At 51.5% G+C, this 14728-nt stretch overlaps 1 protein-coding gene across 2 annotated transcripts; it reads left to right on the forward strand.

Annotated features, from left to right (window-relative positions):
* The first annotated feature begins 5188 nt into the window (after positions 1–5188).
* KCNJ2 (potassium inwardly rectifying channel subfamily J member 2) lies at positions 5189–14239 on the forward strand. 2 transcript variants are annotated; one of them, XM_074554872.1, is made up of 2 exons: positions 5189–5394; positions 10140–14239. In XM_074554872.1, exon 2 carries the CDS (start codon positions 10356–10358, stop codon positions 11637–11639), a length of 1284 nt encoding a protein of 427 aa, XP_074410973.1. In that variant the 5' UTR covers positions 5189–5394; positions 10140–10355; the 3' UTR covers positions 11640–14239. The 2 variants fall into 2 exon arrangements, with proteins under 2 accessions (XP_074410973.1, XP_014128483.1); XM_014273008.3 differs by lacking the exon at positions 5189–5394 and adding an exon at positions 5405–5557.
* The last annotated feature ends 489 nt before the right edge of the window (positions 14240–14728 follow it).

A 14728-nucleotide genomic window follows, 5' to 3' on the forward strand; every position in this document is an offset into this window, starting at 1 on the left:
TCAGAGCTCCCTTTTTACCAACACCACATTTTATTGGGTCTGAAAGTTCAGCTGGGAGCTAAAGATGCTTTAAATCAGGCACCTTAATTTGGTGAGAATTGAGCCACATGGAATCTGGCCTTGGAAAGGAGTTTTCCTTGGCAGAATTTGTGGGTTGCTGTTGGATTGGGAGGTCGACACAGCTCCTGCTAGAAGTGGATTTCTGTTTGGAATTCAGTAATTCAGGATTTCTTCACCTTGGTCCCCACATCCCCCTCCTGCAGCAGCAAGCATTTCATATATATATGAAAATATATTTATTTTTTTCCAAAATACAGTGACTGGCTGGTGATTTGCCTTCAGGATAAGCCTAACTAAGACATCCTGAAATCTTAAATGAAGATTTTGGACAAAAAATATGCACTTAAAAATGTGGACACAAAATATACAGTGACTGGCTAGTGATTTGCCTTTAGGATAAACTCAACTAAGACATCCTGAAAACTTAAATGAAGATTTTGGAGACAAAATATACAGTTAAAAATGTGGACACAAAATATACAGTGACTAGCTGGTGACTTGCCTTCAGAATAAGCCTAACTAAGGCAGCCTGAAATCCTAAATTAAGATTTTGGACACAAAATATACACTTACAAATGATGTTGGGGGGTGTGAGTTCTGCTCTTCTCAGGTACATAAATCCTAAATTCAATTTCCTCTGTCCAATTCATCCCTCCCATGGGACAAACCTATTTTTTTTCCAGCAGAATTGCACATCTGTAGATCCCCTTCACTTGCAAATCTGTTTATTTGCTCTCTCAAGCCTTATCAAACGTGCAGGCTTCTCTCAGTGGAATTTCCCCTGGATTTGCCCATTCCCTCTGCTACCAAGGTGGGTTCATTTTCCCTTGGAGATCCCAGCATCAGACCTATAAAGATCCAGTTCATGCCCAAACCCCAGGAGCTTACTGGGAATGGGGAAACCACCTTTTCCTGAGGAATTTTTTCCAGTTGACTTCATGCTTAGGGAAGAAAGGCAAACCCATGCCAGTTTACATGCATGGAAATGGTGAGACCCAAAAAAACAAAACCCCAGCGTGTTATTTATGGCATTTCTTCTCCTCTTGTGGAAAGCTTTGATTCCCCCAGCCCGTGTTTTCTTTGCAAGCACAACACAATTAAGCCATTTTCAGCTGGCAATAAAATCCTTGAGAACCAAAGCAGATTTGGCCACTTGAAGAGATGAGGACTAATGCAATCTGATAATTAGGTCCTTTCAGCGCCAAGACAGAAAAAGCAATTTAATAACTGGAGTGAGACTGGGGCTGAAGCCTCTGCTCCAAGCTCTGGGCCTGCAGGACAACTCCCAAATTTCCTTCCAGGGGGAACCTGCAGGCTGAGGGACAGGGGTGGCTGTGGTGAGAACTGTGACAGAAAAAGGGGAGAAAAATTCTCGAATATTCTTCCCTCCTAGACCCCTTCCTCTCCCTCATTTTTCCTGCAGATAAAGGGTCTTGCCTTGAAAATCTCTCAGCTCGTGACCATTTCACATGGATTTTCCAATATTTCAGTGAGAGATTTCTGAGGCAAGGCTGCATCAGAGTGGAAAACCATTCATGGAGAGAAGGAAAAGGAACCCCTCGCTGTGGTGACAAACAAGGGCAGAACTGTGACAGAAAAAGGGGAGAAAAATTCTCGAATGTTCTTCCCTCCTAGACCCCTTCCTCTCCCTGCAGATAAAGGGTCTTGCCTTGAAAGTCTCTCAGCCCATGACCATTTCATGTGGCTTTTCCAATATTTCAGTGAGAGATCTCTGGCGCAAAGCTGGATCAGAGTGGAAAACCATTCACGGAGAGAAGGAAAAGGAACCCCTCGCTCAGCGCTGAGGGTTAAGTTTTCAGCTGTCTCACCCTCTTTGTCCTGGCTTGTTACAACAGGAAAGGGTTTTTTAGAAACTTCTCTTGTAACTTCAGCTTCCCTGTTTGGGAGTTTGGAAGGCAAGCAGCTCCTTTATGGTTTTCATTATCTGTGCAATAGGTTGGGAATCGATATTTCATTCAGAGAAGAGCTCTGAGAAAGCTGTGAAGCCGTGCTGATGGATCTGCTCTGCCCTGCCTGGTGTGAAATGCTGAATGGCTGAGTAAGCCTTACTCATCTGGGCAGATAAATCTGTAGTAGGGCTGGATTTTTTATCATGAGTAAAGGCTGAGTAAGAGGCTCCAAAGCCGTGCTGCAATCTGGAATATCTCGGGGGTTTTGAACAGGGAATTGCTGCACCCATCCCCCGGCAGAGCATCTCTTAGCAGGAGTGCATCACAGCTCTTTGTTTCACTGACATGTAGACGGGCAAATGTTGGAGCTCTAGTTCCAACTCCTGGTATTCCAACAGGAATAATAAATAAAAACAATACTTCAAATTGTTGCTTTTTAGCAGTTCATGGGAAGTACACAAAGAGAAACATGAGGGATATTTTTTCTCTGGCACAGGCACATGAACTGTGCCCGTGTCTTTCAAATCCTGTGGATTTAATTATCTTCCTCTACCAAACGGATAAATTAATTGCAGTCATCCCCCTTATAGATTTCACCTCCCATACCTGTGACCGTGTTCACAGGGGTCTGAGGATGAGGGAAGAGATGAGGATCTGACTCCATGTTTCAGAAGGCTTGATTTATTATTTTATGGTATATATTACATTAAAACTATACTAAAAGAAGAGAAGAAAGGATTTCATCAGAAGGCTGGCTAAGAATAGAAAAAGAAAGAATGATAACAAAGGCTTGTGTCTCAGACAGAGTCCGAGCCAGCTGACTGTGACTGGCCATTTATTGGAAACAACCACATGAGACCAATCCCAGATGCACCTGTTGCATTCCACAGCAGCAGATAACCATTGTTTGCATTTTGTTCCTGAGGCCTCTCAGCTTCTCAGGAGGAAAAATCCTTCATAAAAGATGTCTGTGACACATACCCACCACCCGTAAGTTTTGGGCTTCTCTTCCCCCTTCAGACGAACAGAACCACCCAAGCACAACTCACAACCAGCGCGATTGCCCAACTCTCCAGATTGCCCAAGGAGCAGAAGCCTTGTCCCTGCTTCCCCCTCCCCAGCACGCCAATTCTGCTCCTCCTGCCCTCACAAACGTGGCTCTGGTGAACCAGCTGCCCTCGGCCGTTGTGTTTATTGCTGCAACAATGCGGCACTTCCTCACCGGGGCTGCGGGAGCTCGGCAAACACCGGCGCTGCCAGGCGGGGCACTCGCTGCGATGGAGCAGCAGCAGCGCGGGGAGGCTGATCCTGCACCTCTGCCAGGCCAGGAGAGAGCATCTGGCCAAAGCTTTCCCACCCAGAGCTCATGGCAGACTTGGAAACTTTGCAAACAAATGAGGAGGAGGAGGAGGAGGAGGAGGAGGAGGAGGAGGAGAGTTTAACGAGGAGTGACTGCAGGGCGCTGGCATTGCTGTGGAAAGTAAGGAATCATCTTTACAGCCTGCTCTGGACATTGTGAGGAGCTCTCTGGAGGCCGAGCTGCCTGGAGCAGTCCATCCCTGCTGCTGGTGGCCGCTGCCTTTCCCGGGAGCATCCCCAGCTCTCATTTCTGGGTGTTGTCGCAGTGCTGGGTGCAACTCAAGGTGTTTGCGGCAATTCCTAAAGCCTGGGGGGCTCTGCCCCGCTGCACTCAGCGGTCACCTTGTTTTCCCAGCACACCACCCGTGGATTTCAGCTGCTGTCCCTTCCCCAGGGCAGGGACAGTGTCCTGCTGCGGACACCTGCCCTGGAACCCAACACCCTGCACTGTCCAGCGGAGCCGGGGCTTGCCAAACTTCAGGCTGTGCTTACAGGGCTGTTTTTGTTCCTGCAAGGCTCCCGGCCAGGCATTTCATCCTTATTTTCTTTGTCTTAGGCCACGTCCACCGTAGGGAGGACAAGCTGTTAAAACCCATTTGGATTTCTGCATATTTCAAGCCTGGCCAGCCTGACCGAGCTGCCACAGGTGACTCAGGGAGCAGAGCCGTGGATCCCACGCACTGCAGCCAGCCTCGTCCTTCCCTTGCTCCAAAAGATCTTAGTCCGGGGATCAAAGCTCTTGTTTTGGAAGGGATGTTTCATTTAGTTAAAGAGAGGGATTTTCGGTTCAGGAGCGGTGTTGTGCTGTGCTTGCTTGGCTTCTGCCTGCTAGGGAGCTTGGGATGGGACACCCCTGCACCTTAGCATTTTATTTCCCTTCACTAAAATAAAGAAAGGGACAAAAGGAACGAAACTTTTCCGTCTCCGCTATTTTTCCTCACTGCCCGGGGCCTCGGCCACCAGCCGGGAACGGGAGGGAGCGGGCAGCCGGCTCCCAACGGGACCATCCCAAACTCGCGGTGGAGTCCCTCAAAAGCCTTTATCTCTGCCGGGGGAGGGTGAGGCCATGCCGGCGGCAGGTGCCGGGTGCTCGGGAGCGCAACCGGAGCGTCCCGGAGCCGTGGAACGAACCCGCAGCGGCGCTGCCTGCCCGCAGCGCGGCCGTGCCCGTTCTGCAGCGCGGCTTCTCCGGGAACCCGCGGGGCTGGAGCCTTCTCCTGCCCCCTCTGCAGCGGGGAACGCGCCGCCTTCTCCTGGGACCCTTTACACCGGACAGGGGGTCCTGGGACCCGGCACCTTCTCCCGGGACCCTCGGCACCGAGTCCCCGAAGATCCGGGGACTCTTCGCAGCGGGGGCCCGGTGCCTTCTCCTGGCACCCTCCGCACCGGGCACCCGGAGATCCTCTGCACCGCGGACTCGGGGATCTGATGCTTTCTCCCGGGACCCGGTGCTTTCTCCCCGGGACCCTCCGCACCGGGATCCCGGGATTCAGGGACCCAGCGCCTTCTCCTGGCACCCTTTGCACCGAGGATCCAGGGACCCTCCGCACCGGCGTCCCGGGAATCCAGGGACCTGCTGCCTTCTCCCGGGGATCCCGGGAGCCGGTGCCTTCTCCCAGGGACCCGGAGATGCAGGGAGCCGGTGCTTTATCCCAGGATCCTCCGTACCGGGAACCCGAGGAGCCTCCGCAGCGGGCACCGGGGGACCCAGAGCCTTCTTAGCAGCGGGAACCGCGGCTCCGAGCAGCGCTCTGGAGTGTCCCCGCTCCGTTCCCGGAGCATCCCGGCTGCATCCCCGCTCCGCTCCGTCCCCGCCGCTCCCGATCCCGCTGCCCAGTCCCGCTTCGAGGCCCCGCCCCCCGAGTCCCGCCCCGCGCTGTGATTGGCTGCTTCCGCGCGGAGGGCGTGTCCGGCGGGGCCGTATTAAACGTGCCATGGCCGCCCGCAAAAAGGGGCCGCGGGCGGGCGGGAGCGCAGTGCGAGCGGAGCGGGCACCGGGCACGGCCTCGCCACGGATCTTTCTCACCCCTTCTCCGCACCGGCACCTCCCTCGCGGCCGCCGCAGGTAAGGCTCGCCTCCTTCCCCGCGTCTCTCCCCGAGCAGCGGAGGCGATGCGCGGCACGGGCGCTGTCGCGATACCCCCGCGATAAAAGCGTCGGCTTGGAGAAGAGGGGGAACTCCTGCGTTTCTCACGGAGCTATTCTCAGCGCCTAAAATAATTCGATAGGTATGGCTGGAGCGCCCGAGCATCTGCTTGCAGCATCTGTTTGTGCTCATAACTTTCCATGCACCAGCTGCTCCCCTCCTTTTTTTTCCTCCCCCCTCGGGATATTTTATCCTGGGGAAGGGCTGGAAGTTCGCATGACAACTCCGCGTCGCACAAAGCGCACCGCTCCATCCCTTCGCCTTCTTCTCGCCTGTTGTTTCCTGCAGAAGCGGCGAATCTCGGCTCGGGTGCGTGGGTTTGAGCGCCCGGGATGGTTTGGAGGGGTGTGAGATGAACCTGTAGCTTCATTCATCGGCACGGTGCAAGCGGGAGGGCTTCTTTCTTTCTGACCGTCCTGCCAAAAAAAATGCGAAGCAGGGAAAAAAAAAAAGCATTTGGAAAGGCAGCGAAGAGCTGTATTGTTTCAGCTTAGCTCATGACAGAGAAAGGAAAAAATACTGATAAGCGAATGTAGATGGGTTTGGGGGGTCAGTGAGCGGGGCGGGGGCGCTGGGGACCCGCAGGGGACCCGCAGGTGCCACCGGCCCGGCTCGAGCCGCAGCTCTGTCCCCGCAGCTCCGTCCCCACCCCGCACTTGTCTCCGTGGCTCAGCCTTACCTTTACACTTGTTTGCTTTTCCATCCCCGCCGCCGGTGCTCCGCGTACACCCCCTGGTGATGGCTGCTCCGCTCGGAGCTGCTTTGTGCCCGCTCCCGTCTCCTTGGCAGGACAGCAGATGCGAGCGCCACTTGTCCTTCCCTTTCTCCTATTTCTTCGCACCCATTTCCCCGCATCGTGTGCTCTTTTTTAATTTTTTCCCCCACCCCCTGCTCGCTGCCTGCCGCTGAAGGTCAGATCCTTCTCCCCAAGGCAGCTCCGCGTAACTTGAGTCGCGGCCGGAGCAGCGGAGGAGCCCTGGGGAATGACTTTTAAGGAGAAAAGGTTACAGAGGGGCTGCGAGGGAGCAGGAATGCGGGAACAGGCTCGGCCGCCGCTTTGTTCTGCTTTCCGAGGGCAGCAGGGAGGAGGGTGCGCTTGGCTGAGGTGCTGCTGGTGCTCTCTTGGCAACATGTGCCCGGCTGGGCTCGGTGGCGTCAGCCGGGGAATGAATAACCGCTCCGAGCGCTGCCTGCTGCTCTCCCGACCCTTCTGTGCTCCGGAGTTATCCCTCCGAAGGACTTTAACCTCTGCCCGAATTCCCCTCCTGCTGTGCCTTGCGATGTGCGCGTCCTTCCCCCGGGAAGGTCTGCAGGGGATGCTCAGGGGAAGGTTTGGGCTCCTCACGGTGGCATTTCCCCAAATGCTGCAGATGCAGCACAGCCCCGTTGTTTTCCTCCCTTCTCCAGGCATCCCCTCGCAGCGGAGGCAGCCAGGCTCTCCCATCCCATCTCATCCCTTCCCAGCAGAGGCAGCCAGGCTCTCCCATCCCATCTCATCCCTTCCCAGCAGAGCCAGCCAGGCTCTCCCATCTCATCCCTGCTCAGTAATCCCATGTCCCCGCCACTGCTGGTAATTCCAAGCTGAGTTGCTTATCTTCCCTTCCAGGAGGAAAGGTCACCTGGACTAATAATAATAATAATAAATATAGTAATAATAATAATGACAACGTGCCTGGTGATGATTGAATTTACAGCTCTGTGTCTGGCTGCACTGCACTGGGCCCAGTTAGGCAAATACTGGGAATCCTGGGCTGGGTTTTTGGTGCTGGGTTGGCTCCCTCTGCCCAGTGAGGGTTGCAGGGCTGCTCCCACACCAGCCTGGAATTTTTGGTGCCACCAGCAGCTGATGCTGGGATGGAATGAGGAGCAGCAGCCTTTGAGCAGCAGGTGGATTGGCACAAGGAGAAGTGGCATTCAGTTTTCCTGCTGCTTTGTTCCTGGGGTTTTTGGGGAACTTTTGGTGTTGAGGGTCAGGGTGAGCGCGGAGCAGGTGCTGGGACAGCCAGTGCATGCACAGGGCATTTCACAAGAGCTGTATTTCCACGAGCAGGAGTGAGATCAGCCCCTCTGGCTGATCCCTGTGCGTGGTGCTGCTCCTGCTCCCATCCCACCCTCCCTGCCCCAGCACTCACAGGAAGGGAGGCAGTTTGTGCTGGAAAAGCAGGCACACAGCTCTGCCGCCCTGCAGCGTGCCAGAGCTCTGTGCTGTGAGCTGCCAGCAGGCTCCAGAGCTGCCCCAGGCTCACCCCCAGGTTTTGGGGTCCTTGGCACCAAAGGGTGCAGCTGCACTCCCACAGCACAGCCAGCGAGGAGAGATTCGGGCAAGGGACAGAAGGGGAGAGGTGCTCAGTCCTGCAGGGGAGAATACAACAAATTCAGGTCCCAAACTTCTAAATGCAGCCACAGGATGCTGGTATTAGGAATTCAGGCATTTGTGGGATCCAAACAAGTGTCCTCAGGTCGAGACTTTAGTGGGAGAAGCTGCATATTCAGACACTTTAAATGTTGCAGCTTACCTTTCCCTCCACCAAAAGTTTTCATCGAAAATCCAGGAAAGAAAAGGAAAAAGAAAAAAAAAAAACCAAACTCCAGAATAAACTGTTTCCTAGGCTGTGTTTCCATCAGCTTGGAACAAACCAGGCTTTGACTGTGGAAGTCGAACATGACTGTGATTATAGGATGTGGTTTGTGAAAGTGATCGATTCGCAGAGCAGTGCGATGGCTTTTCAAGAAGTTTTTTTATGTGGGATGTATTAACAGTAATTTCACTTCCCTGCCATGTTCAGGTTTCTAATAAAAGCGGGGTTTTGGCCAAAACAAATCATTTAAGTGAGCGTTTAAAGAATTCTTTTGTATTTTTGAGCACGATATCCTGACGGGAATGAGAAACCCTGGGAACAAAAAGGTGTAAGGGGAGGAAAAGTGGATCCTTACACAGTGAGGATTGTAAAAGTAAGAATAAGCACCCAGAATAAGCATGAGGGCAGAAGCGTTCAGGGCTGAGAGCTGCACTCAAAGGGGCATTACAGAACCCAGGAGCTGCCAAAATGTCTTGTCTGAGCTGAAGTCACAGATGACTAATCTTTGGCAAGGAGGCAGCGGGACACATTCTTGCACAACAAACAGGAGCGAGGGGAAAAGAGGAGGTGAAAGTGAACCCTGAGGAGATCCTGGAGGGAAAAGCAGCCTGCACACACACACACAGCTGATGATGTTGCTGTTTGTCACCTGCTCTTTTCCTAACAAGTGTTTGCTGAGCTCAAGCCTCTGTAATGTGGCTGAAGGATGTGGGAGGGCTTGAGGAGTTGTTTGAAATCGCTCGAGTGTTTGGAGCACATCAGCTGGGCTTGAGGGGCTGCTGTTGTTGGGAAAGGAGATAACATCTCCAGCTGCTGTGAGATTCCAGGCAGAGAAGAGCAGAGGTCCTGCCGGGCAGGGGTTGTGCTCCACAGTGGCTGCAGTTTTGTTGGCTTTTGGACAGGCTCAGATGAGTTTTGATAACATTAATTTAGGAAGAGCGCCGTGATTTAATCCCCTGCTACTGTAAATGGTTCTGGAGCCTCCCGTGCCGTGCCAGAGGGACAGCAGACATTCCTCCCCACCCGGGTTCAGCTTTATTCCCTCCGTGGGCCATGTGTGGCTGCAGCAGTTGCTTTAATGCATCTCTTCTCCTCTGCAGTATTTCAATTCCATTTCCTGATATGCAGTACATGACTTAATGGATGACGCACTTGTTAAAAGCTAGACCTGGGTCTAAGCCAGACCTCCCTGAAACAAGTTTTTGGTGCCTTCTCCCCGCAGGAAGGAGGTTTTGTAGCTTTTCTGCTGAGTCTTGATTGGTGACATTTCAGACCCCCGGGACCCTCAGGGCTGTGACCTGCTGGAGATGGAAGGGGCTGCCTCGGGCTCTGGAGGGGAAGGTGCTGGGGAGGCTCCTAAAGGTGTTAGGAGGGCACTCAGCTGATCCTGCTTGGTTTTTCTGGTGGCTTTAGCAGGAGCAGATGAGAGGTTTGAAAGGTTTAATTGGTTTTGTACAACTCAGGCCAAACTTGAGTGTGAAAACTACAGAGATCCCGATGAGTTTATGGAGTTAGACAGAAGCTACTGCAGCCCTTGTTCTTGAAGTTTGCTGAGAATGCACAACTCCTTCTGTTAGCTTAATTAAAACAATCATATGTGCTTTAATTTCATGTAATCACCGCTATCTGCGCTCCCCAAGTTTATTCCCTGCCTCCACCTTCCCTTTTGCTCACTCCCTGCTTTGTCACGGGTCAGACAGTCCACGAGACACATCATTAGTCGCTGTAAACCACTTCAGCATTTGTGTTTGAACAGCAGAAGGATGTTCAAGGGAGTTGTTTGTTTCAAAATAAGCAGAAATCACAGTTATAAATAGCAGAGAGATCCTTTGCGTGCCCAGCTTTAAAGTGAACATTGCTCAGGCTGGTGTGACACGTCCCCTTCAGTGCTTTCCTTCGGGAAGGGCAATTCCTTCCTTGCAGTAACCACGTGTGACCCCTGTCCATGCACAGCTGCGAATGTTGAGCATCGCTGAAAATGCCATTAAAAAGAGGAAACTTCCTGCAGGCCCTCAGGTGTCATTCTCCTTGATCCCCCATGCTTTTCCTCCAGGATCTAAAGTGCCACTTCTCTTTCTCTTGCAGACCATGCCCTCTCTATGACGGTGGCTTGCTGAGCTCACCCTGCATGCCAGAAGAGCGTCCTTGGTCGATCCGAGGGCTTCTGGGGACTCCGGCCTCCGCCCGGCTTTTCCGCGTGTGTGTGTTCCTGTAGAACTTTCAAAACTGTTTCTCCAAAGGGTTTTGCAGAAACTCAGACTGTTTTCTAAAGCAGAAGCACCTCAGTCCCCGGCAGTAGTGATGGGCAGCGTGCGAACCAACCGCTACAGCATCGTGTCCTCGGAGGAGGACGGCATGAAGCTGTCCACCATGGCCGTGGCCAACGGCTTCGGCAACGGCAAGGGCAAGGTCCACACCCGGCAGCAGTGCCGGAGCCGCTTCGTCAAGAAGGACGGGCACTGCAATGTCCAGTTCATCAACGTGGGCGAGAAGGGGCAGCGCTACCTGGCCGACATCTTCACCACGTGCGTGGACATCCGCTGGAGGTGGATGCTGGTGATCTTCTGCCTGACGTTCATCCTCTCCTGGCTTTTTTTTGGCTGTGTGTTTTGGTTGATCGCGCTGTTGCACGGGGATCTGGAGAACCAAGAGAACAGCAAGCCTTGCGTGTCTCAGGTGAGCAGCTTCACCGCAGCCTTCCTGTTCTCCATCGAGACCCAGACCACGATCGGCTACGGCTTCAGGTGCGTCACCGACGAGTGTCCCATCGCCGTGTTCATGGTGGTTTTCCAGTCCATCGTGGGCTGCATCATCGATGCCTTCATCATTGGCGCCGTCATGGCAAAGATGGCTAAGCCAAAAAAGAGGAACGAAACTCTGGTCTTCAGCCACAACGCCGTGGTGGCCATGAGGGACGGGAAGCTGTGCCTGATGTGGCGCGTGGGGAACCTGAGGAAAAGCCACCTGGTGGAGGCGCACGTGCGGGCGCAGCTCCTGAAATCCAGGATCACGTCGGAAGGGGAGTACATCCCCCTGGATCAGATCGACATCAACGTGGGCTTCGACAGCGGCATCGACCGCATCTTCCTGGTGTCCCCCATTACAATAGTGCACGAGATCGACGAGGACAGTCCCCTGTACGACCTGAGCAAACAGGACATGGACAATGCTGACTTCGAGATCGTGGTCATCTTGGAGGGCATGGTGGAGGCCACCGCCATGACCACGCAGTGCCGTAGCTCGTATCTGGCCAACGAGATCCTCTGGGGCCACCGCTACGAGCCCGTGCTCTTCGAGGAGAAGAACTACTACAAGGTGGACTACTCGAGGTTCCACAAAACGTACGAAGTGCCCAACACACCCATCTGCAGTGCCAGGGACTTAGCGGAGAAGAAATACATCCTCTCCAACGCCAACTCCTTCTGCTACGAGAACGAGGTGGCCCTCAGCAGCAAGGAGGAGGACGAGATCGACACGGGCGTGCCCGAGAGCATGAGCACGGACACGCACCCGGACATGGAGCACCACAACCAGGCGGGGGTGCCCCTGGAGCCGCGGCCGCTGCGGCGGGAGTCGGAGATATGACTGGCGAGGCTCTGCCTCTGCCGCGGGGCTGGAAGGACAAACGCCCGCCGTGTCCGTCGGGCAAGGGCTCCTTGACCTGAGAAGTTGGCCCAGAAGAGTTTGCAGACAACGGTACTGTGGAAGAGTGGTGTGAAGGCAGCAGACCCGAGGAACCCAGGCTGGTTTTAGGGCTGTCCTCAGAGGAGGGACGACAGGAAATGAACTCTAAACACAAAGCACTAAACATGTCTAAGTATGAACAGAAGGCACATATGTTGTAGAATAAATTATGTATATATTTTTTTACAAAACTTGAACTTGCAGGCAAGCTTTGGTTGGGTTATTATTATTTTTTGTTTTCAACTTTTTCCAGAATGCTTCTCTCTAGGGAACAAGAATGTTTTTAATGGCATAACAAAGGCAAGAATCTGCCTTATTATTATTATTATAATTATTTTTTAAAAAAGCTGCTGCTAACTACATGAACACAAATGGTTATTTTTGTTGCAGTGTAGTTTTTATTTTCTCTTGTGTAATTTAAAAAGAAAAAAAAAAAAAGTCAGTGTTGAACTTTTTGGGTTGAAAAGCTCATGATCAGTTCAGAGAGGCCAATGTTGCCAGAAAGTTTAAACTCCTTTTGAGGCCAGTAGTTGATAGCTAGAATCAATTTCTCTCTTTCCAATTACATAATGGGCATTATGTAATATCAGGCCAATCAGTAGCCTCCAGCAAAATTTATGATTTTTTTGGGGGGAGAATTTAATTCTCTGTCTAAAGAAAAAACGAGACAAAAGTTATGTATACATAGGAAAAAGTACTAAGTTCAAACTACCTAAGTGGATACCAAAGAAAATGCACAGTTTTGCACAGTGGAGTTTATTTAAAAAAAAAGAAAAAAAAAGGAAAAAAAAAGGAACAGGCTGCTTTAAACAACAACAACAACAACAAAAAAATCAAACCTCAGACACTTTTTTGGTTTTGACTTTTTTCTTTTTTTTTTTTCCTTTTCTTTTTAAGACCTTTATTTTGCACCTTATTCTAAAGGCTTAAGGCTCGGATCTAAAGCAAGCTGGGCCTCCTTCTCTTTCCCCCTGTTCTTCTGTGTGGGGGACAAAATCCCTCTTTTCTTGCAGGAGGAAAAACTCAATTGGGGGAAGCAAACCAGCATCATCTGCGTGTCCTCCCTGGCCTCCCCAGCTCTGAGCAGAGGAGCTTTCCTGAAATTGTGCCATGGACACGCTGTGGAGCTGCTGGCTGATGCCAGAGGCTGCTGGAGCTTGGCCACGGATGAGCCAAGCAGCAGAGAAACCCCCAGAAGGGATTTTTGAGGAGGAAGGAAGAGGAGGAAAGGGCCTTGGCAGCACAGCACTCAGGAGTGGCAGAGGGATGTTTTTTGGGTGAAATGCTTCTCTCCAGCAGGGCAGGGCTGTGAGGGAGGTGGATTTCCATCTGGTGGAGAGAGAGGGATGCTTTGGGGAGCACGAGGCTGCAAAGGGAGCTCCATCTCCTGCCTCCCTCCCCGGCATCACCCAGCTCAGCCGGTGACACTCGCCCATCGCTCGTCACCAAGCAGATTTTGTCACCTTCAGCAAAGCCCTGGTGGTGTTTTGGCTCCTTCACCCCGAAGGTTTTAAATTCTCTGTGCCTCTAAGCTCAAGGAGACAGCAAAGCTGTGCTTGGCCCCTGCTCGTGGGGGCGGTGGGGATGGCAGTCCCAGATGACTCTTGCAGTATTGGATCACTGTATGCCATTAAAAAACAGCTTGTTCTAGGTCTGGTGTCTTCTGCACGTGGATGTCTGTGAAGGCCTCTGGCCCCTGGCAGCCCTGCCTGGAAGAAATGCCTGCAATGAACTGGTTTCTGATAAGATGCTGTCTACAGGGTTGGAAACTGGGGGATTTTCCATGGTGTAAACACAGATTTGGCTCCTGGAGAGGGCAGAGGATGAAGTGCAAGTCCTGTCAGGCTGTTTTTGGGCTGGGAGGATGGAAGAGGAAGGGAAGGGTGGACATTTAAAGGTGGTCTGGTTGCAGTTTCTGGGTCAACAGTGGTGGAGACAACGGGGTGCTGCTAGTGCTGCTAAGGGTGATGTTCCTGCAAAAGGAGAAAAACCAAACCAAAGAGTATTCAGTGACACAGAGAGGGCACGAAAACACAGCGGGGAAAGGGAGGCTGAGCAGAGAAAGGGGACCTGGTGTCACATCAGCATCCCCAGGTGCACAGCGCTCCCACCAAATGATACTTGAGATATTTGAGAAACGGGGAGAGATGGAAAATGCAGGATTTGTCTCTTTTCTTTGACACACAAGAAATCCAGAGAGTTAAAAAAAAAAAAAAATCCCCTCCTCTTTAACATTTCTGGTGCAGAGGTTTTGGGTTTGTTTGTTTTCTTTTTTTCTTTTTTTTTTTCTTCTTTCTTGTTTGTTTTGTTTTGTTTTTCAAGTCGGTTTTTCAGAAATATTTTTAAAAAATTGTACATTTTATAAAGTTTATCAAGTATTTTCATATTTAAAGCCAAATGTAAATAGAAGTCTGTAAAGGAGGACAAGGAGAAGACAACGAAAAGGCCACAAAAAAAAAAAAGTATCAATTCAGCTCAGCAGTCTCGGCTCTCTAGGACTAGATGCTACAGGTTAGCATGATTTTTAGCAAATTACTTGCAAGCCTTATAGGATTCCTAATGCTCTGAACTTCTCTTTATTTATTTTTTAAGCATGGACTTTTCATTTGAGAACACGTTCTGGTTACTGGAGTTTTTGCAGAGCTCCCAGAGCCGTGTGGAGGGGGGTGTGCAGGTGTAATCCATTGCTAATCTCTGCTTGTTCTCGCTTTCCCAACCCTTTGTCTTTGCCCAGGGAATCCCACACTTCAGCCCTGGCTCTGGGAAGCTGCTGGGAAGAGCCCTGCAAGCCCCTTTTTCCCTTTTTCCCATCAATTTTGGCTTTTTTCACCAGCAAATTGGAGTAATAATTTAAAAAAAACATATTTTTAAGGACTAGACAGTGACCGACAGCTTTCCTTCAGCTCCCGTTGATCGTGGGCCAAGTTTGGGCTGACTTCAAACCTTAAACTTTTAACTTTAAACCTTGAACTTCAAACCTTAAATTTAAA

Source organism: Zonotrichia albicollis, chromosome 19 (genome assembly GCF_047830755.1).
Source record: "Zonotrichia albicollis isolate bZonAlb1 chromosome 19, bZonAlb1.hap1, whole genome shotgun sequence".
Lineage (NCBI taxonomy): Eukaryota > Metazoa > Chordata > Aves > Passeriformes > Passerellidae > Zonotrichia > Zonotrichia albicollis.